The sequence below is a fragment of the Oncorhynchus tshawytscha genome, linkage group LG19, assembly GCF_018296145.1.
Source record: "Oncorhynchus tshawytscha isolate Ot180627B linkage group LG19, Otsh_v2.0, whole genome shotgun sequence".
Lineage (NCBI taxonomy): Eukaryota > Metazoa > Chordata > Actinopteri > Salmoniformes > Salmonidae > Oncorhynchus > Oncorhynchus tshawytscha.
In genome coordinates, this window is record NC_056447.1 from 3,755,333 (window position 1) to 3,776,846 (window position 21,514).

The 21,514-nt window shown below is 43.2% G+C and overlaps 1 protein-coding gene across 4 annotated transcripts in view; it reads right to left on the reverse strand.

The window, feature by feature from the left end:
• Positions 1 to 2,783: 2,783 nt before the first annotated feature.
• The window catches only part of LOC112218237 (ATP-binding cassette sub-family C member 8), a 140,741-nt gene continuing 122,010 nt past the window's right edge, over positions 2,784 to 21,514 (reverse strand). For all 4 annotated transcript variants that reach the window (XM_042301247.1, XM_042301246.1, XM_042301245.1 and 1 more), the window contains exons 28-40: positions 18,953 to 19,022; positions 18,611 to 18,768; positions 18,128 to 18,220; positions 17,927 to 18,029; positions 17,545 to 17,658; positions 17,203 to 17,323; positions 16,741 to 16,871; positions 16,565 to 16,643; positions 16,352 to 16,460; positions 13,173 to 13,276; positions 12,166 to 12,299; positions 11,370 to 11,432; positions 2,784 to 3,058 (exon numbers count right to left, since the gene is read on the reverse strand). In XM_042301247.1, coding sequence (XP_042157181.1) covers positions 2,921 to 3,058; positions 11,370 to 11,432; positions 12,166 to 12,299; positions 13,173 to 13,276; positions 16,352 to 16,460; positions 16,565 to 16,643; positions 16,741 to 16,871; positions 17,203 to 17,323; positions 17,545 to 17,658; positions 17,927 to 18,029; positions 18,128 to 18,220; positions 18,611 to 18,768; positions 18,953 to 19,022 — 1,417 coding nt within the window. In that variant the 3' untranslated portion in view covers positions 2,784 to 2,920. The remainder of the gene's footprint in view (positions 3,059 to 11,369; positions 11,433 to 12,165; positions 12,300 to 13,172; positions 13,277 to 16,351; positions 16,461 to 16,564; positions 16,644 to 16,740; positions 16,872 to 17,202; positions 17,324 to 17,544; positions 17,659 to 17,926; positions 18,030 to 18,127; positions 18,221 to 18,610; positions 18,769 to 18,952; positions 19,023 to 21,514) is intronic.

Below are 21,514 nucleotides of genomic sequence, written 5' to 3' on the forward strand. Positions count from 1 at the left end.
GCTTCACGGTGGGAACAACACATACGGAGATCATTCGTTCACCTACTCTGCGTCTCACAAAGACACGGCAGTTGGAACCAAAAATCGCAAATTTGGACTCATCAGACCAAAGAACAGATTTCCACCGGTCTAATGTCCATTGCTCGTGTTTCTTAGCCCAAGCAAGTCTCTTCTTATTATTGGTGTCCTTTCGTAGTGGTTTCTTTGCAGCAATTCGACCACGAAGGCCTGATTCACGCAGTCTCCTCTGAACAGTTGATGTTGAGATGTGTCTGTTACTTGAACTCTGTAAAGCATTTATTTGGGCCACAATTTCTGAGGCTGGTAACTTGAATGAACTTATCCTCTGCAGCAGAGGTAACTCTGGGTCTTCCATTCTTGTGGCGGTCCTCATGAGAGCCAGTTTCATCATAGCTCCTGATGGTTTTTGTGACTGCACTTGAAGAAACTTTCTAAGTTCTTGAAATGTTCCGTATTGACTGACCTTCATGACTTAAAGTAATGGACTGTCATTTCTCTTTGCTTATTTTAATTGTTCTTGCCATAATATGGACTTGGTCTTTTACCAAATAGGGCTATCTTCTATATACCAACCCTACCTTGACACAACACAACTGATTGGCTCAAATGCATTAAGGAAGGAAATTCCCAAATTAACTTTTAATAAGGAACTCCTGTTAATTGAAATGCATTCCAGGTGACTACCTCATGAAGCTGGTTGAGAGAATGCCAAGAGTGTGCAAAGCTGTCATCAAGGCAAAGGGAGGCTACTTTGAACAATCTCAAATATAAAATATATTTTGATTTGTTTAACACTTTTTTGGTTACTACAGTATTCCATATGTGTTATTTCATAGTTTTGATGTCTTCACTATTATTCTACAATGTGGAAAATACTAAAAAATAAAGGAAAACCCTGGAATGTGTAGGAGTGTCCAAACATTTGACTAGTACTGCATATATTGCTCATTTTTTATTGTACAATTTCTGAGTGAATTCAGAAAAAGTGGGATACCGTTTGGATTTCTGTCTTCTGTGACCTCTTCAGACATCTATCCAACATATTAGTCCAACACCTGACCTCTTCAGACATCTATCCAACATATTAGTCCAACACATGTAACCTCTTCAGACATCTATCCAACATATTAGTCCAACACATGATATCTTTCTGAAATTCCCAGATAATCACACACAATTGAATTGTCATTCAGGAACAATTAGGACTACAATAATGGTGTCCCAGTTTATCGAACCTGCTGTCCCAGTCTTCCAAATGCAAACTGAAAATATGGTTGACTCAGTGGTCACAAACAGGCGTGTTTCTATTTAACTAGGCAAGTCAGTTAAGAACAAATTCTTATTTACAATGACGGCCTAGGAACAGTGGGTTAACTGCCTGTTCAGGGGCAGAACAACAGATTTGTACCTTGTCAGCTCAGGGGTTTGAACTTGCAACCTTCCGGTTACTAGTCAAACGCTCTAACCACTAGGCTACCCTGCCGCCCCATGCCTCCTGTGAAGACTATTTGAGGATTTCAGAGGTCATGTGTTGGATTAACATGTTGGATAGATGTCTGAAGAGGTTACATGTGTTGGATTAACATGTTGGATAGATGTCTGAAGAGGTTACATGTGTTGGATTAACATGTTGGATAGATGTCTGAAGAGGTTACATGTGTTGGATTAACATGTTGGATAGATGTCTGAAGAGGTTACATGTGTTGGATTAACATGTTGGATAGATGTCTGAAGAGGTTACAGAAGACGTAAATGCATTCCAAATTCACCCTAGAAGGTTATTCATCCATTCCCAATGATAGACAATCTTCCCCAACACTAATGACAATACATTGATAAGAACATAATTAGGCAACACACTAAACTATTTTCTTTATCTCGGATAGTAGGCCTAAACATACATCATCTCAGTCCCTCTCATGCTGTTTACAAGGCTATGATTCACGTCCTACATTTTTAGTTTCTGACACGTTAATCTCGCATTCACTGCACACTAAACCCATGCTGACCTGGGTTCACATTTTCAGGAAGGCCATGGGTGCTGGGGTCTCCATAACAAACCAGGGGACTCCATACATGTTCATTATATTAACCTTGGCACGCCCATAAACATTACCAATTGCTTGGAGGAGACTGAAATGTGTGTGACCTGGGATGCGTTCATCACTAGGCAACGATTTGGAACGTTCAGATAGAAAGATGCTATATAGAACAAACATGCATCTCTGACCTGTAGAATAAGGAATCACGTCGGCTCTATTCGTTTCATTTCTATCTGCAACGTTCGACAATGCTTGGCTATTGAACGTGGGTCTAGAGAGTCAAAAGGGTGTCTGGCCCCCGAGCATCCAATCAGGGCTCGCATGTCAGAGAGTGCGAGGCCGGTTTATGGTAGTGGTGAATGACTCCATGATTCACAAGCTTCTCAGTTACTACTGACTGTAGGTGCGTTCCTCTGCCCAGACGTTGCTGGCGCATGCCAGAGCTTATGCCTGGATAGGTATTTTACATATCACCTAACCACATATGTTACAGTAATCTGGTACCCGACGGCACAGTCGATGATGTGGCACGCAACCATTGGTTGATACATGCAACGTCTGAGCAGGGGAATGCGACCCATTTCTAGATCAACCCCAGAGTCAATTAGTGTCATTCTGACCCAGCCTTCCACAGCCGAATCATTGCTCCGTACAGTGTGAGGTCACACAAATCTACCTTCCTGTCACTAAACTGTATGCAAAACACTGCTGCACAATGAGTATTTATGTTGTTTTTTTTATTAACAAAGAATTCATATTTAATGTTACGAATATCATACAGAATTAGAAAATAAAATTATAATATATAGCCCATGGTACAATTGCACTTTGGAATGTCCTCCCCTCTTTCTCATCGGTCACTTGTCCGCCTTGACGAAGGAGGCGAAGACACTGTCCTCTTTCTCCAGCAGCGCCTGGGGTCTGTCGTATTCTAGAATGAGCCCTCGCTTCATCACGATCACCAGGTCTGCTTTCAGGATCGTGTGGACACGATGCTGAGTAAAGAGAGAGAGAACAAGTAGACAGAAATAAACACGATGCTGAGTAAAGAGAGAGAACAAGTAGACAGAAATAAACACGATGCTGAGTAAAGAGAGAGAGAACAAGTAGACAGAAATAAACACGATGCTGAGTAAAGAGAGAGAGAACAAGTAGACAGAAATAAACACGATGCTGAGTAAAGAGAGAGAGAACAAGTAGACAGAAATAAACACGATGCTGAGTAAAAGAGAGAGAACAAGTAGACAGAAATAAACACGATGCTGAGTAAAGAGAGAGAGAACAAGTAGACAGAAATAAACACGATGCTGAGTAAAGAGAGAGAGAACAAGTAGACAGAAATAAACACGATGCTGAGTAAAGAGAGAGAGAACAAGTAGACAGAAATAAACACGATGCTGAGTAAAGAGAACAAGTAGACAGAAATAAACACGATGCTGAGTAAAGAGAGAGAACAAGTAGACAGAAATAAACACGATGCTGAGTAAAGAGAGAGAGAACAAGTAGACAGAAATAAACACGATGCTGAGTAAAGAGAGAGAGAACAAGTAGACAGAAATAAACACGATGCTGAGTAAAGAGAGAGAGAACAAGTAGACAGAAATAAACACGATGCTGAGTAAAGAGAGAGAGAACAAGTAGACAGAAATAAACACGATGCTGAGTAAAGAGAGAGAGAACAAGTAGACAGAAATAAACACGATGCTGAGTAAAGAGAGAGAACAAGTAGACAGAAATAAACACGATGCTGAGTAAAGACAGAGAGAACAAGTAGACAGAAATAAACACGATGCTGAGTAAAGACAGAGAGAACAAGTAGACAGAAATAAACACGATGCTGAGTAAAGAGAGAGAGAACAAGTAGACAGAAATAAACCGATTAGGTTAAAAAGAAATATAAACGTTTCAACAACTTCTGTGTTTTGACATTCTGGGTTACATAGATTACGAATATACAGTGGGGCAAAAAAACTATTTAGTCAGCCACCAATTGTGCAAGTTCTCCCACTTAAAAAGATGGAGAGAGGCCTGTAATTTCCATCATAGGTACACTTCAACTATGACAGACAAAATGAGAAAAAAAAATCCAGAAAATCACATTGTAGGATTTTTAATGAATTTGCTCACCTACAAACAAGCAAGATTTCTGGCTCTCACAGACCTGTAACTTCTTCTTTAAGAGGCTCCTCTGTCCTCCACTCGTTACCTGTATTAATGGCATCTGTTTGAACTTGTTATCAGTATAAGAGACACCTGTCCACAACCTCAAACAGTCACACTCCAAACTCCACTATGGCCAAGACCAAAGAGCTGTCAAAGGACACCAGAAACAAAATTGTAGACCTGCACCAGGCTGGGAAGACTGAATCTGCAATAGGTAAGCAGCTTGGTTTGAAGAAATCAACTGTGGGAGCAATTATCAGGAAATGGAAGACATGCAAGACCACTGATAATCTCCCTCGATCTGGGGCTCCACGCAAGATCTCACCCCGTGGGGTCAAAATGATCACAAGAACGGTGAGCAAAAATCCCAGAACCACACGGGGGGACCTAGTGAATGACCTGCAGAGGGCTGGGACCAAAGTAACAAAGCCTACCATCAGTAACACACTACGCCGCCAGGGACTCAAATCCTGCAGTGCCAGACGTGTCCCCATGCTTAAGCCAGTACATGTCCAGGCCCGTCTGAAGTTTGCTAGAGAGCATTTGGATGATCCAGAAGAAGATTGGGAGAATGTCATATGGTCAGATGAAACCAAAATATAACTTTTTAGTAAAAACTCAACTCGTCGTGTTTGGAGGACATAGAATGCTGAGTTGCATCCAAAGAACACCATACCTACTGTGAAGCATGGGGGTGGAAACATCATGCTTTGGGGCTGTTTTTCTGAAAAGGGACCAGGACGACTGTAAAGGAAAGAATGAATGGGGCCATGTATCGTGAGATTTTAAGTGAAAACCTCCTTCCATCAGCAAGGGCATTGAAGATGAAACGTGGCTGGGTCTTTCAGCATGACAATGATCCCAACCGCCCGGGCAACGAAGGAGTGGCTTCGTGAGAAGCATTTCAAGGTCCTGGAGTGGCCTAGCCAGTCACCAGATCTCAACCCCATAGAAAATCTTTGGAGTGAGTTGAAAGTCTGTGTTGCCCAGCAACAGCCCCAAAACATCACTGCTCTAGAGATCTGCATGGAGGAATGGGCCAAAATACCAGCAACAGTGTGTGAAAACCTTGTGAAGACCTCTGTCATTGCCAACAAAGGGTATATAACAAAGTATTGAGATAAACTTTTGTTATTGACCAAATACTTATTTTCCACCATAATTTGCAAATAAATTCATTTTGTCTGTCATAGTTGAAGTGTACCTATGATGGAAATTACAGGCCTCTCTCATCTTTTTAAGTGGGAGAACTTGCACAATTGATGACTGACTAAATAATATTTTGCCCAATTGGAAATATGGGGGGGGGGGGTTCCCCTTTTCATGCACTTTTCTCTCTACGCGTATTTATTCAGACCTAGAATTTAAGCATGAGAATAACAAGCATGCTATTCATCAGGTATTCGTTTCGGGTCAAGATCAAAGAAATGCAGATGTAGCGGAGGAGTGTCTACAGATACACCGTATTCTGACCTGGATTTAATTCCCTCAGAATTCTACCCACGACGAGGAAATCATGAAGCGAGGTCAAGCGAACCTGCTTGTTCTTGTGGAAAAAGCATTTACTTCCTTTTCCCCCCAATATAAATAACAGCATATGCTGTTATATATGCGCTGTCATTTATAAATTCATAAGAGATATAAGAACTATGATTAGAAATACACATATAAATTGTTTTAGATGATGAAACCAGTCATATGGAAGCAAACTGAAAATCATATCAACATGACGTATTGCCGGCCCCTTTTCCACAGTGAAGCAGGCTATAAATAGCTGTGCCGTTATTCAGAATTGTAAGCGTATGCCCTCATAATTCATAGGGATTGAATTTGGAGACTCAAGCTCTGTAGCGCCGAACCTGCCGAGTTGATTTATGAAAGCACTTTAGAATGTTTTAATTATATGCCCGGCCTTTCCTCATTTTTATTTGACCATCAAGTTAAATATTAGCCACTATCGGGAGCCATCTGTACCTAGCTATCTTCCTCGAGGACCAGAGTTCTGCACCAGAACTGAAAATAATGTCTCCTAGGGTTCTCTCTCAATCTCCCTTTCCCATGGGAAACCACCATATATGGCTGCCTGGTCATCACTTTTGACTCTTGATATTCTAACTTAATAAAAAGCATATTTGCTCCCACAGAATACAGTCCAATAGAAGAAAAAAAACAAAGCAGCAGGACAGTGGCCCTCCAGCACTGCACTACCAGTTCAGATTGTTATATTTCTATGCTACCCAGTTCTACCTATGCTATATCTACACTCCCCTCAGTATGCATTTGGAAAGTGAAGCTACAATTTTCAATTTGGCTCTATAATCCACCATTTTGGATTGAAGATCAAATGTTACATATGAGGCGACAGTACTTGAGGGTATTTTCATACCTGTTTTACTGTTAATAAATGAAAGCACTTTATATAGTTCGCCCATTTTAAGTATTCAAAAGTATTTGGACAAATTCACCTATAGAGTATTAAAGTAGTCAAAACTTCAGTATTTGGTCCTATATTCCTAGCACGCAATGACTAGATCAAGTGGCACCCTCATAGACGTCATCCTGACCAACTGGCCCTCCAAATACACCTCTGCTGTCTTCAACCAGGATCTCAGCGATCACTGCCTCATTACCTGTATCCGCTACGGAGCCGCAGTCAAACGACCACCCCTCATCACTGTCAAACGCTCCCTAAAACACTTCTGTGAGCAGGCCTTTCTAATCGACCTGGCCCGGGTATCCTGGAGGACATTGACCTCATCCCGTCAGTTGAGGATGCCTGGTCATTCTTTAAAAGTAACTTCCTCACCATTTTAGATAAGCATGCTCCGTTCAAAAAATGCAGAACTAAGAACAGATATAGCCCTTGGTTCACTCCAGACCTGACTGCCCTCGACCAGCACAAAAATATCCTGTGGCGGACTGCAATAGCATCGAATAGTCCCCACGATATGCAACTGTTCAGGGAAGTCAGGAACCAATACACGCAGTCAGTCAGGAAAGCTAAGGCCAGCTTCTACAGGCAGAAGTTTGCATCCTGTAGCTCCAACTCCAAAAAGTTCTGGGACACTGTGAAGTCCATGGAGAACAAGAGCACCTCCTCCCAGCTGCCCACTGCAGAGGCTAGGTAACACGGTCACCACCGATAAATCCATGATTATCGAAAACTTCAACAAGCATTTCTCAACAGCTGGCCATGCCTTCCGCCTGGCTACTCCAACCTCGGCCAACAGCTCCGCCCCCCCCCCGCAGCTACTCGCCCAAGCCTCTCCAGGTTCTCCTTTACCCAAATCCAGATAGCAGATGTTCTGAAAGAGCTGCAAAACCTGGACCCGTACAAATCAGCTGGGCTTGACAATCTGGACCCTCTATTTCTGAAACTATCCGCCGCCATTGTCGCAACCCCTATTTACCAGCCTGTTCAACCTCTCTTTCATATCGTCTGAAATCCCCAAGGATTGGAAAGCTGCCGCAGTCATCCCCCTCTTCAAAGGGGGAGACACCCTGGACCCAAACTGTTACAGACCTATATCCATCCTGCCCTGCCTATCTAAGGTCTTCGAAAGCCAAGTCAACAAACAGGTCACTGACCATCTCGAATCCTACCGTACCTTCTCCGCTGTGCAATCTGGTTTCCGAGCCGGTCACGGGTGCACCTCAGCCACGCTCAAGGTACTAAACGATATCATAACCGCCATCGATAAAAGACAGTACTGTGCAGCCGTCTTCTTCGACCTTGCCAAGGCCTCCGACTCTGTCAATCACCATATTCTTATCGGCAGACTCAGTAGCCTCGGTTTTTCAGATGACTGCCTTGCCTGGTTCACCAATTACTTTGCAGACAGAGTTCAGTGTGTCAAATCGGAAGGGCATGCTGTCTGGTCCTCTGGCAGTCTCTATGGGGGTGCCACAGGGTTCAATCCTCGGGCCGACTCTTTTCTCTGTATATATCAATGATGTTGCTCTTGCTGCGGGTGATTCCCTGATCCACCTCTACGCAGACGACACCATTCTATATACTTCCGGCCCGTCCTTGGACACTGTGCTATCTAACCTCCAAACGAGCTTCAATGCCATACAACACTCCTTCCGTGGCCTCCAACTGCTCTTAAATGCTAGTAAAACCAAATGCATGCTTTTCAACCGTTCGCTGCCTGCACCCGCACGCCTGACCAGCATCACCACCCTGGATGGTTCCGACCTTGAATATGTGGACATCTATAAGTACCTAGGTGTCTGGCTAGACTGTAAACTCTCCTTCCAGACTCATATCAAACATCTCCAATCGAAAATCAAATCTAGAGTCGGCTTTCTATTCCGCAACAAAGCCTCCTTCACTCACGCCGCCAAACTTACCCTAGTAAAACTGACTATCCTACCGATCCTCGACTTCGGCGATGTCATCTACAAAATTGCTTCCAACACTCTACTCAGCAAACTGGATGCAGTTTATCACAGTGCCATCCGTTTTGTCACTAAAGCACCTTATACCACCCACCACTGCGACATGTATGCTCTAGTCGGCTGGCCCTCGCTACATATTCGTCGCCAGACCCACTGGCTCCAGGTCATCTACAAGTCCATGCTAGGTAAAACTCCGCCTTATCTCAGTTCACTGGTCACGATGGCAACACCCATCCGTAGCACGGCTCCAGCAGGTGTATCTCACTGATCATCCCTAAAGCCAACACCTCATTTGGCCGCCTTTCATTCCAGTTCTCTGCTGCCTGTGACTGGAACGAATTGCAAAAATCGCTGAAGTTGGAGACTTTTATCTCCCTCACCAACTTCAAACATCTGCTATCTGAGCAGCTAACCGATCGCTGCAGCTGTACATAGTCTATCGGTAAATAGCCCACCCATTTTTACCTACCTCATCCCCATACTGTTTTTATTTATTTACTTTTCTGCTCTTTTGCACACCAATATCTCTACCTGTACATGACCATCTGATCATTTATCACTCCAGTGTTAATCTGCAAAATTGTAATCATTCGCCTACCTCCTCATGCCTTTTGCACACAATGTATATAGACTCTCTTGTTTTTTTTCATGTGTTTTTTTCTACTATGTTATTGACTTGTTAATTGTTTACTCCATGTGTAACTCTGTGTTGTCTGTTCACACTGCTATGGTTTATCTTGGCCAGGTCGCCTACCAGTTGCAAATGAGAACTTGTTCTCAACTAGCCTACCTGGTTAAATCAAATTTAAAAAATAAAACTCTACAAACTTGCTGGATGCATTTGCAGTTTGTTTCGGTTGTGTTGTGTTTTGCCCAATAGGAACTGAACGGTGAATGATGACTGGAGTCATTTCCTTTCTAAGTGAGTAGATAAGATATTTCTGGACACATAAATGAATCCTGATAGTGCAGTGATTCCGAAAAATCATCAATGAATCACAAATAATGATGATTGAGAAAGTTACAGAGACTACAACAAAAGATGCTAAATTCATTACCAATAACGGGATATTAACATTTAAAGGAGGGGGGGGGGGGTTTGTCCCTCTAACTTTCTCATTTTTTATCATTCACAATTCATTCATGATTATCCATAATCATGGCAGAATCCACACTAATGCAGACGTGTTACGTACAATCAAAGTGACAAAAATGACATTATTCACCATTCACTTCCTATTGGGCAAAACACAATCCGAAACAACCAAAACAAGCTGTAAATGCGTCCAACAATTTTGTAGAGTCACAAGTTTGATGTAGTCACTGGGTGTGTTTGAGCAGTAAGTCTAACGAAGACGACTGGACGAAATTCGGCGAGGGAAATGGGGAGAGGTGCATCTGTGATCGTCGAAAGTCGGACACTCGAGTGGTTTTCCGACAGCATGGCTCAGATCAGCATAGCTGCTACTGTTTATAAAACGTTTCTATACCCCCATATCACACACTCAAACCAAAAACATAACGTGTACAATTAATCTGTTCGATTTCAAATATACATTTAATTTGTAGCTTTAGAATCAAGGCAAAGTTGGTTCCGGTTTCAGTCACTTCTTTGGCCACGTTCGCATGGGTCAAACCAAAACACCCTAACGACTAACCAAATAGAGCCTCCCACAATGCAGGTGATGGCCGCTTGGCGCAGTTGTTGAAAAGCGACTTGAAGGTGACTTCATCAAAAACTACATTACATAAATCTTGTGATTAAAGGTCAAGTTCACGCAGTCGACATGTGATACAATTTTTATACCCATAAGGCAACACACTTTGAAAGACAGTGACCAACGACGGTCACCGTCTTGACAAAAGTGATCCGCTCGAACGCAACCATTGTGGGCCAGGAAAATAGGACCAAATACTTTTAACACACTAGAAGTGACTTTGTCCAAATACTTATGACTTCTTCCAATTGGGGGACTAAGTACATAAAGTGCTTTCATTTCTAAATGGTAAAATAGATGTGTATGAAAATACACTAAAATAAAAGGGGACATTCTGTATGGCACATTTGATCTCAAATCCAAAATGGTAGAGAGTACTGAGCCGTATGGTAGAGTACAGAGCCGTATGGTAGAGTACAGAGCCGTATGGTAGAGAGTACAGAGCCGTATGGTAGAGTACAGAGCCGTATGGTAGAGAGTACAGAGCCGTATGGTAGAGTACAGAGCCGTATGGTAGAGAGTACAGAGCCGTATGGTAGAGTACAGAGCCGTATGGTAGAGTACAGAGCCGTATGGTAGAGTACAGAGCCGTATGGTAGAGAGTACAGAGCCGTATGGTAGAGAATACAGAGCCGTATGGTAGAGTACAGAGCCGTATGGTAGAGAGTACAGAGCCGTATGGTAGAGAGTACAGAGCCGTATGGTAGAGTACAGAGCCGTATGGTAGAGTACAGAGCCGTATGGTGGTAGAGTACAGAGCCGTATGGTAGAGTACAGAGCCGTATGGTAGAGTACAGAGCCGTATGGCAGAGAGTACTGAGCCGTATGGTAGAGAGTACAGAGCCGTATGGTAGAGAGTACTGAGCCGTATGGTAGAGAGTACAGAGCCGTATGGTAGAGAGTACTGAGCCGTATGGCAGAGAGTACTGAGCCGTATGGCAGAGAGTACTGAGCCGTATGGCAGAGAGTCACAACCTCTCAAGCATCTGGATTACACAAGACGAAGGTCATAGCGGATACTTACTGCTATAGTAACCACTGTTCTATCAGCGAAGGCAGTCATCACCACCTTCTGTAAGATGCTTTCCTGTGGGCACAAACACGAAGTCAGAAGACGACGAGGAAACGTTCACAACATGATAGACTTACAGCCGTGACTCTTACGCACAGGGTTCACTGTACTTACAACAACAACAGAAAAGGCCATTAGTTTGGGCCTTCACTATTTCATTAAAACAGGTTCTATATTACATCGTGTGTGTTAAACACAAGTACTACCGGCGAGTTCACATGATTATTAGAGTCAAGAGTTAGAGGCTCACTGTCGGTTTAATGATTCCCTAGTTAACATTATCAACAGCAGAATTTCCACCGAAACCTATCTCCCATTTAAGATATGCTCCATTTCCCCAGGGTTACCGCTACGCTACTGTGAGCCAGTGTAGGCCTGTCACCGTGACAGGCAATTTAAGTGTGTGTGCGTGAATGTGCTCGCGTACGTGTGTGTGTGTGCAGCCAGCGTGCTGCAGTGAAAGGAACCTATTTTGGAAGCCCCATTACCTCCCTCCCACTGATTCCCCTCAGGTTCTCTTATACTCCCACCCCCTTTAAATGCATACCTCTATTCTCCCCGTTCATCTTTAGAATCAATTACTTTATCCTCTCGTTGTCACTCAACATCTCCCCTCCTCCCCCTTTGCCGTTCACCCACCCTCAGCCTCCTCCACTCGCACTCTCTCCTCTCCCCTCCCAACTCATCCTCTGCCTTCCCATTCCACCTCATCTCGTCCTTTTGCCAACCTGCCACACACACGTCTCACCGTGGCCATGTCTATAGAGGCTGTGGCTTCGTCCATGATGAGGATGCTAGACTTCCTGACGAAGGCTCTGGCCAGACAGAAGAGCTGTCTCTGGCCCTGGCTGAAGTTCTCCCCTCCCTCTGTCACTGTGGCGTCTGCAACACAACAAATATTATCGCCATAATACTAGACTTACTGCACGATACATATCTTTAGCCCGAGAGAACATTTGTATTGCAATGACATGACGTGACCTACAAAACATCACAGAAATATTGGTAGACTACGGCTCGATTTGCCAAATTAATTGATCTTTTTTCTGGCTGGCCAATGATAAATATCAAATCAAACATTTAGCAACATTCCGTCTCTACATCTCTCTGTCACTGTCCAGTGTGCATAGCCACCACACACACACACACACACACACACACACACACACATTCTGATATTTCTTTTTTCTTTCTTTCTTGGGTTCCCTTGTGAATTAGTATTGTACTGCTGGAGGTAGGAACACAAGCATTTCGCTGCACCTGCTTTAACATCTGCTAATCTGGCTACGCGACAAATCCACTCTGATTTGACACACTTTCTCCGTCGTAACTTGAGTACATCATGTGCGATAATTTCCTGCAGCCATTAGTCAGCGACAGCAGAAAGAGAGTGAGAGAGAGAGAGTCTAAAGTTTGGAGCTAGCTGCCCTAACATCTTACAGCCACGATACAGAATGTACTCTAGGCTAGAGCTAGCTGACACATCCAACTGATCAGACAATGGGTGAGAGGAACGAGAGATTGGTCAAGGAACCACTGCTCTCAATCCACCTTCATCTATCTTAACCAACCAGCAGGGTTGATCTGGGGTCAAGTCAGAGCGGTTGCTGCACTGATATACTGCTTTCCAAATCACACAGTATATAATGTTGTTGAGACTGATACATCTAAATCTCGTTAGGCTTCAGCTCTCAGCTCATATCTCTGAACGAGCTACGGTAGAACTTCAGAGCACGCACGCACACGCACACTTACCCAGTCCTCCTGGTAGGGTCTTGACTACAGGTTTTAGCTGAGCGATGTCCAGAGCCTCCCACAGCATGTCATCAGTAGCCTTCATCTCTGGGTCCAGGTTAAACCTGATGATCACACACACACACTGACAGAGTTATACACTCAGCGACAACAAAAAGGTTCTTGAGGGGTTCTTTGTCAGAGGTGAGGGTGATGTGTAAGCCTTTTTTGGGGCATATCAGGAAGTGGGTTTTAACTGCTGTGATGGTTGTGAAGAACCATCCTGTTCTTTCCCTCTCTACCACGATTTCCTTTATTCCATGAAATGCTACACTTAAAAAGGTACTGCAATTTTACGCCACACTACAGGCAACTGGTTGCAGTGAAAGTACGGTAAACAACAACCAGTTACTGAATGTTGTGTATTTGGGGTGGCAGGTAGCCTAGTGGTTAGAGCGTTGGACAAGTAACCCAACTGTCGTTCTGCCCCTGAACAAGGGGCAAGTTAACCCACTGTTCCTCGGCCGTCATTGAAAATAAGAATTTGTTCTTAACTGACTTGCCTAGTTAAATAAAGGTCCAATTAAAAAATGTGTGCCAACTGTCAATGGAAGGGTTGTACCACTTTAAGTGGTTGACATTTTAACAATGTCAGTTCTGCGATTATTGTAAGAGCATGTGACAATAAAGAGCTGCACTGTGAAGAGGTTACTGTGCATTACATCACCGTAACTTAATAGCAGTTAGTTTCATGGAAGTAGCTGCAAATTTTGCATAAACTAACTGGCAACCAGTTATTTGAATATCCAGTAACTGCTAGTAACGTAGTTACAACTAGCTGCCAGTACCATCCTGTACTTTCACTGAACTTTTCTGATTACGAGCTAGCTTAACATTAGTTGACAACTACTACATTTTTTTTGCGGTGAGCACACATCTTGGTTGACAGCAAACTGACTTTCCTGTCACACCATCTGGTCAGTGAGCATGACATAGATCAGCACATTAAATTAATGTGAAATTTACAATAACTACTTGCAGCCAGCTGACAGTAAATTTTTGCAAATTAAATATGAACTTCCTGGCAGTGAATACAAATCCAATGCAACACATTACTGAGTACCACGCTATATATTTTCAAGTATAGTTGTGGCTGCGTCATGTTATGGGTATGCTTGTAATCGTTAAGGACTGGGGAGTTTTTCAGGATAAAAATAAACTGAATGGACATAAGCACAGGCAAAATCCTAGAGAAGAGGCTGATTCAGTCTGCTCTCCACCAGACACTGGGAGATTCACCTTTCAGCAGGACAATAACCTAAAACGCAAAGCCAAATCTACACTGTAGTTGCTTATCAAGAAGAAAGTGAATGTTCCTGAGTGGACAAGTTACAGTTTTGACTTAAATCTACTTGAATTTTCAAAAGAATAATGGGCAAATGTTGCACAGTCCTGGTGTGGAAAGCTCTTAGAGACTAACCCAGAAAGACTCACAGCTGTAGTCGCTGCCAAAGTTGCTTCTACAAAGTATTGACTCAGGGGTGTGAATACTTATGTAAATGAGATATTTCTGTATTTCATTTTCAATACATTTGCAAAAATGTCTAAAAATATGTTTTCACTTTTTCATTATTGAGGTATTGTGATGTCATTATTGGGGTATTGTGATGTCATTATGGGGTATTGTGATGTCATTATGGGGTATTGTGATGTCATTATTGGGGTATTGTGATGTCATTATTGGGGTATTGTGATGTCATTATGGGGTATTGTGTGTAGATGGGTGAGACAAACAAAATAATTGAATCCATTTTGAATTCAGGCTGTAACACAACAAAATGGGGAATAAGTCAAGGGGTATGAATGCTTTCTGAAGGCACTGTAAATAACTAACACTGTGTGCCGTAAGTGTAACTGTAGAACCTGTCATTGGTTCTACCTGGAACCAGAGGGTTCTTCATGAGAGGGTTCTAAATGGAACTCAAGTGTTTTGGCAAGTGTCCCATTCCACTCATTCCAGGTTCTGTGGGTATTTGCTCCTCCCTTGCACTTGATTGATGAATTATGGTCACTAATTAGTATGGAACTCCCCACACCTGGTGGTTTAGGTCTTAATTGAAAGGAAAAAACTAAAACCTGCAGATACTTGGCTCTCCATGGAATGAGTTTAACACCCCTACCCTACAGGGACAAAATGAAGAACCTTTTTTGGTACAAACTAGCACCTTGTATTTTGAGAGTTTTTTGGTACAATCTAGCACCTTGTATTTTGCGTTTTTTGGTACAAACTAGCACCTTGTATTTTGCGTTTTTTGGTACAAACTAGCACCTTGTATTTTGCCTTTTTTGGTACAAACTAGCACCTTGTATTTTGCCTTTTTTGGTACAATCTAGCACCTTGTATTTTGCGTTTTTTGGTACAATCTAGCACCTTGTATTTTGCGTTTTTTGGTACAATCTAGCACCTTGTACTTTGCGTTTTTTGGTACAATCTAGCACCTTGTATTTTGAGAGTGTATGATTGGACGAGTAGTATTATCTCATAGCAGGACATTATACAGTATAACCTATAGTATACATTATTTACTGTACATGCCTCACAAGGATGTTTTAATCATTTTATCCTATTCATAAAAAAATCCTATTATTTTCTGTTGTCTGATTGTGTCATTTTGGGCTTCTCCTGAATTTGCTTGATAGGGTGACAGTACTGCAGCACCCAACCCTAAATTATTCACTTTCTGTTTAGCCTGGTGCAAGACTTTTGAGCGGTCCAAAAATAAATCACTACAGTTGAGTTTTTCCGAGGGGCATCCTGCTCTCAAACACTTCCTAAGATAACTGTGATTGAAGTTGTCCAATTGACCCAGATACAAGTGAGAGTAACTTCCATCTCTCATTTCCTCTCCTAAAACAACTCACACTAGGCACTAGGCAGTGTTTTTACAGGAGCACAGCACAAGGTGGTTTAAAACCTCAATACATTAGGCTCAACTACCTATGTTCGTCTCAAGGTTCTTCACTCTTGGGGATGCAGGCTTTTGTTCCAGCCCAGCCATAAAAACACCTGAATCAGCTAATCAAGGTTTTGATTATGAGTTGATCGGTTGAATTATTTGTAATGGTGCTATTATTTGTAGTGGCCCTCCAGAACCAAGACCTCTGATCTAGATGGAACCGTAGTGTGAGGATTATCTTACCGAATGGTTCCGCTGAATAAGATGGGGTCCTGGAGGATGATGGAGAATCGAGACCTCAGGGTCTGCAGAGGCAGCTTGGCGATGTCAATGTCATCTATGATGATACGCCCTGTTGGGAGAGTTGATCAGCTATGTTTGATTGATTGACCCAGTCAAGCACAGGAGCTTATCGGGAACTTTAGGTTTAGAGTCGTAACAGTAGGCAGTGTTTACCCTCGAACATGTCGACCATGCGAAAGAAGGCCAGGGAGAATGAAGACTTCCCACTTCCTGTCCTACCACAGATCCCCACCTGGAAACCACAGGAAGTCTGTTTCATCTTCATCGCCACGACACAAGTCTACAGTCTAAATTCTCGACTCCCTTCCTTCCAATTAGCTCTATGATACCTTCTGCCCAGGGCTGATGTGTGCGTTGACTTGTTTGAGGACAGGTTTCAGGGTGGTGTCGTAACGCACACTCAGGTTCTCAATCTGAATCTCCCCCTGCTGTGGCCAGCCATCCGGCACCTGAGATGCAGCTAGAGGGAGAGAGGGGGAGAGATAGGAGAGAGAGAGAGGAAAAGCAAAAGAGATAACTGCTCTGTGGCGACTAGGTACGGTGAGGTTAGGATGTCCCATGTTCCACAGGAGTAATCCTTTACTCCAGGACTTGAGCATGCCTGGGATATACTGTAGGCAGTGGTTAAATTGAGCCAGAGCTACCCAGTTTGGGCTGGAGCGAGGGTTAGGTTTAGACTTAAGGGTTCAGGTCAGCGCATGATTAGGGTTAGGGTTGTACCGGGATGTGGATAGGAAACTAGGGTTAGCGTAAGGGTTGGGGCTGGACCTAAGAGGTGGTACGGGACTCACTGAGCAGTCCTTCATAGTTCTCAGGCTCAGTCTGCAGCAGACCATTGATTCTCTTGACTGAACCCAGCTGAACCTCCATGTCTGCCAAGTTACGAACCATCCAGTTCAGGTAGTTGGACACCTGGGACACAGAGACACAGTCCGATCAGACAACCTCGTTATGGACCTGCAGAGAGACAGGTACTGTAACGAAGGTGGAGACATGAGTTTCACTAAATTAGGGGCTTGACCTCAGTCCTTTCATTAAGAAATGTGACTATATTAGAGATTAGACCTCACACACACACACACACACACACACACACACACACACACGCACACAAAAACCAGAACGGTCCTCACCATGAGTGCATAGGTGAGTCCTAGTCCTACCAGGCCAGTGGAGAGGTGGTTATACAGAGAGTTAGAGATGGAGGCCACAGCTGCTATCAGAACCACACAGGCACCTATGTACTCCTACAGTATAGAGAAACAGCATAATAGTGAACATACAGACACATATATTCCATGGAGAGAAAACAAACCGCTAGAACACAGGTACCCATTTAGTGCCATAGAAATCAAAACAATTATCAGTATCAAATCCATATCATCCTGTCATACTCAAAGAATTCCCATAGAGGAAACAGTTAAAAACACATAAAATGTGAGAAAACATGGAACAACTTGATCAGCACGGGCCATACAAGTAGAGTAGACTATAGTATAGAGTAGAGCTCATTACCATGCGGACCTCTAGCCAGCGATTGGCTGCTGTGAGAAAGAGGGAGGCAATGTTGTTGGCATCAGTGAACTCCAGTAACCTCTGTCTGAACTTGGGCTCATACCTGGGAGGAGAGAACCATTGAGTAATATGTATAAGTGGCGAAACACACAAACTCCTAGCTGTTGCTGTAAAAATGGATGAGTTTAAAAAAATCTTTACTTGAAGGCCCGGATGGTGGTGAGTCCCTCCACTGTCTCTGAGAAGTGGGACAGGAGAGGGAGCTGGGTACTATCCTCCAACTGCTGGAGGTCCCTGACCAGGGAAAGAAAGAAAGAAATAGAGAGAGAGAGAAAGAAAGAAAGAAAGAAAGAAAGAGAGAGAGAGCAGATGGAGAAAGGGAGAGAGAGAGCAGATGGAGAAAGGGAGAGAGAGAGCAGATGGAGAGAGGGAGAGAGAGAGCAGATGGAGAGAGGGAGAGAGAGAGCAGATGGAGAGAGGGAGAGAGAGAGCAGATGGAGAGAGGGAGAGAGAGAGCAGATGGAGAGAGGGAGAGAGAGAGCAGATGGAGAGAGGGAGAGAGAGAGCAGATGGAGAGAGGGAGAGGGAGATACAAGATAAATAAACAGACAAAGGGGAGATATACTGTAACTACTGAATACACAGCAGCAAAACAAGTGACACAATCCCAAACCAAGGGCTCACCTAGAAGCGACCCGGAAGTACTTCTGTATGAAGTAGCAGGCGATGGCCAGAGGCACCAGAGCAATGAGGAACACAGGGGTCACGTAGGAAATGACCCCCAGGGCCGACACACACAGCAGGGTGGAGCGACTCAGACACTCCAGGGTGGCAGGGATGTGCTGGGGACACAACCACCAATGAAACATTACATTACTACCATCTACCAGGAAAAGCAAGCAAAGGGTTCAGAGGCTGAAGCTACTGCCACAGCCATGAAGACAAATAGGAATTTGAAAGCTCCAAGGCAGTATGGTGGTGGCTATTGCCACTGTTAACACACAGAGAACTGTGGTGCTGAAATACCTGGTCTATGGTGTTGGTGTCAGAGGAGAACCTGTTGAGGATGCTGCCCAGGGGAGTGGTCTCAAACAGCCTGGAGGAGACAACCACATACTGTAGATACACCTAAGAGTTATATTTACAGTAGATTATTATACCTGAAAGGTACAGTTGAAGTGGGAAGTTTACGTACACTTAGGTTGGAGTCATTAAAACTCGTTTTTCAACCACTCCACAAATGTCTTGTTAACAAACTATAGTTTTGGCAAGTCGGTTAGGACATCTACTTTGTGCATGACACAAGTCATTTTTCCAACAATTGTTACAGACATTATTTCACTTATAATTCACTGTATCACAATTCCAGTGGGTCAGAAGTTTACATACACTAAGTTGACTGTGCCTTTAAACAGCTTGGAAAATTCCAGAAAATTATGTCATGGCTTTAGAAGCTTCTGATAGGATAATAGACATAATTTGAGTCAATTGGAGGTGTACCTGTGGATATTTTTCAAGGCCTGCCTTCAAATTCAGTGCCTCTTTGCTTGACATCATGGGAAACTCAAAAGATATCAACCAAGACTTAAGAAAATAAATTGTAGACCTCAGCAAGTCTGGTTCATCCTTGGGAGCAATTTTCAAACACCTGAAGGTACCACGTTCATCTGTACAAACAATAGTACGCAAGTATAAACACCATGGGACCACGCAGCCGTCATACCGCTCAGGAAGGAGACGCGTTTTGTCTCCTAGGGGTGAACATACTTTGGTGCGAAAAGTGCAAATCAATCTCAGAACAACAGCAAAGGACCTTGTGAAGATGCTGGAGGAAACAGGTACAAAAGTATCTATATCCACAGTAAAACAAGTCCTATATCGACATAACCTGAAAGGCTACTAAGCAAGGAAGAAGCCACTGCTCCAAAACCGTCATAAAAAAGACAGACTATGGTTTGCAACTGCACATGGGGACAAAGATCATACTTTTTGGAGAAACGTCCTCTGGTCTGATGAAACAAAAATAGAACTGTTTGGCCATAATGACCATCGTTATGTTAGGAGGAAAAGGGGGGATGCTTGCAAGCCGAAGATCACCATCCCAACCGTGAAGCATGGGGGTGGCAGCATCATGTTGTGGGGGTGCTTTGCTGCAGGAGGGACTGGTGCACTTCACAAAATAGATGGCATCATGAGGGAGGAAAATTATGGGGATATTTTGAAGCAACATCTCAAGACATCAGTCAGGAAGTTGAAGCTTGGTCGCTTGGCCCAAATGGACAATGACCCCAAGCATACTTCCAAAGTTGTGGCAAAATGGCTTAAGGACAACCAAATCAAGGTATTGGAGTGGCCATCACAAAACCCTGACCTCAATCCTATAGAAACTTTGTGGGCAGAACTGAAAAAGCGTGTGTGAGCAAGGAGGCCTACAAACCTGATTCAGTTACACCAGCTCTGTCAGGAGGAATGGGCCAAAATTATAGATACTTTTGTACCTGTTTCCTCCAAAATTCACCCAACTTATTGTGGGAAGCTTGTGGAAGGCTACCTGAAATGTTTGACCCAAGTTGAACAATTTAAAAGCAATGCTACCAAATACTAATTGAGTGTATGTAAATTCTGACCCACTGGGAATGTGATGAAAGAAATAAAAGCTGAAATAAATCATTGTCTCTGCTAATATTCTGACATTTCACATTCTTAAAATAAAGTGGTGATACTAACTGACCCAAAACAGGGAATTTTTACTAGGATTAAATGTCAGGAATTGTGAAAAAAGGAGTTTAAATATATTTGGCTAAGGTGTATGTAAACTTCCGACTTCAACTGTATGTTTTAAAGCTCATCCTTGAGTAGAAAAATCTGATGTCACATCAGCAATGTTTCTGTTACAAATTCTATTCCTCTGAGGATTTTGAGGAATTGAATTTTAAAGCAAGAAGACAATGTAACTTTTCTTCTTGGCCACCACCTCATCTAAAACGGTTCGGTACAGAGTAGAGTTCGGTCGTTCGCGAACGAGTGGCTCTTTTTGAACTGATTTTTTGGGGGGGGAAGGTCGGGAACCCTAATTGCATCGGTGAAAGAGCCGTTCATTTGGCACACAAATTTGCATACTGCTACCGCTGATTTTTGAGCTCAAAACAATGTTTTTCTGCAGACAAGGTAGAAAATAATGATCTAAAAAGAGGGTGAATCCTGACTGCAGAAACCATCAGTATAGGAGGAGAGTGTGTCAATCTGGTCCACGCTGACTCTTTCAGTGACAAAAAATATATATCCATGTAATAATTTGGCCAGGTACACATTTATTTGAACATGATCTGACATGATGGTAAACTACTTTTTCGGCTTCACATTGGATATTAGCTTTTTTTATGGTTCTAGGTTGATTTCTTTGGCATTTTGAACGAAGAGTCGTTTGGGAGCCAAATGAGCTGGATGCCCATTACTAGTACAGAAGCCCAACCACAGAGTCATTAGTTATCAGTGATCTGACACTGCGCTGGCGTTGCCGGGGTTTCAGTGTGTGGCAGGCAGATGGGCCTCTGGGTAATGGGGCGGATCACAGTGTTTACAGTGTCT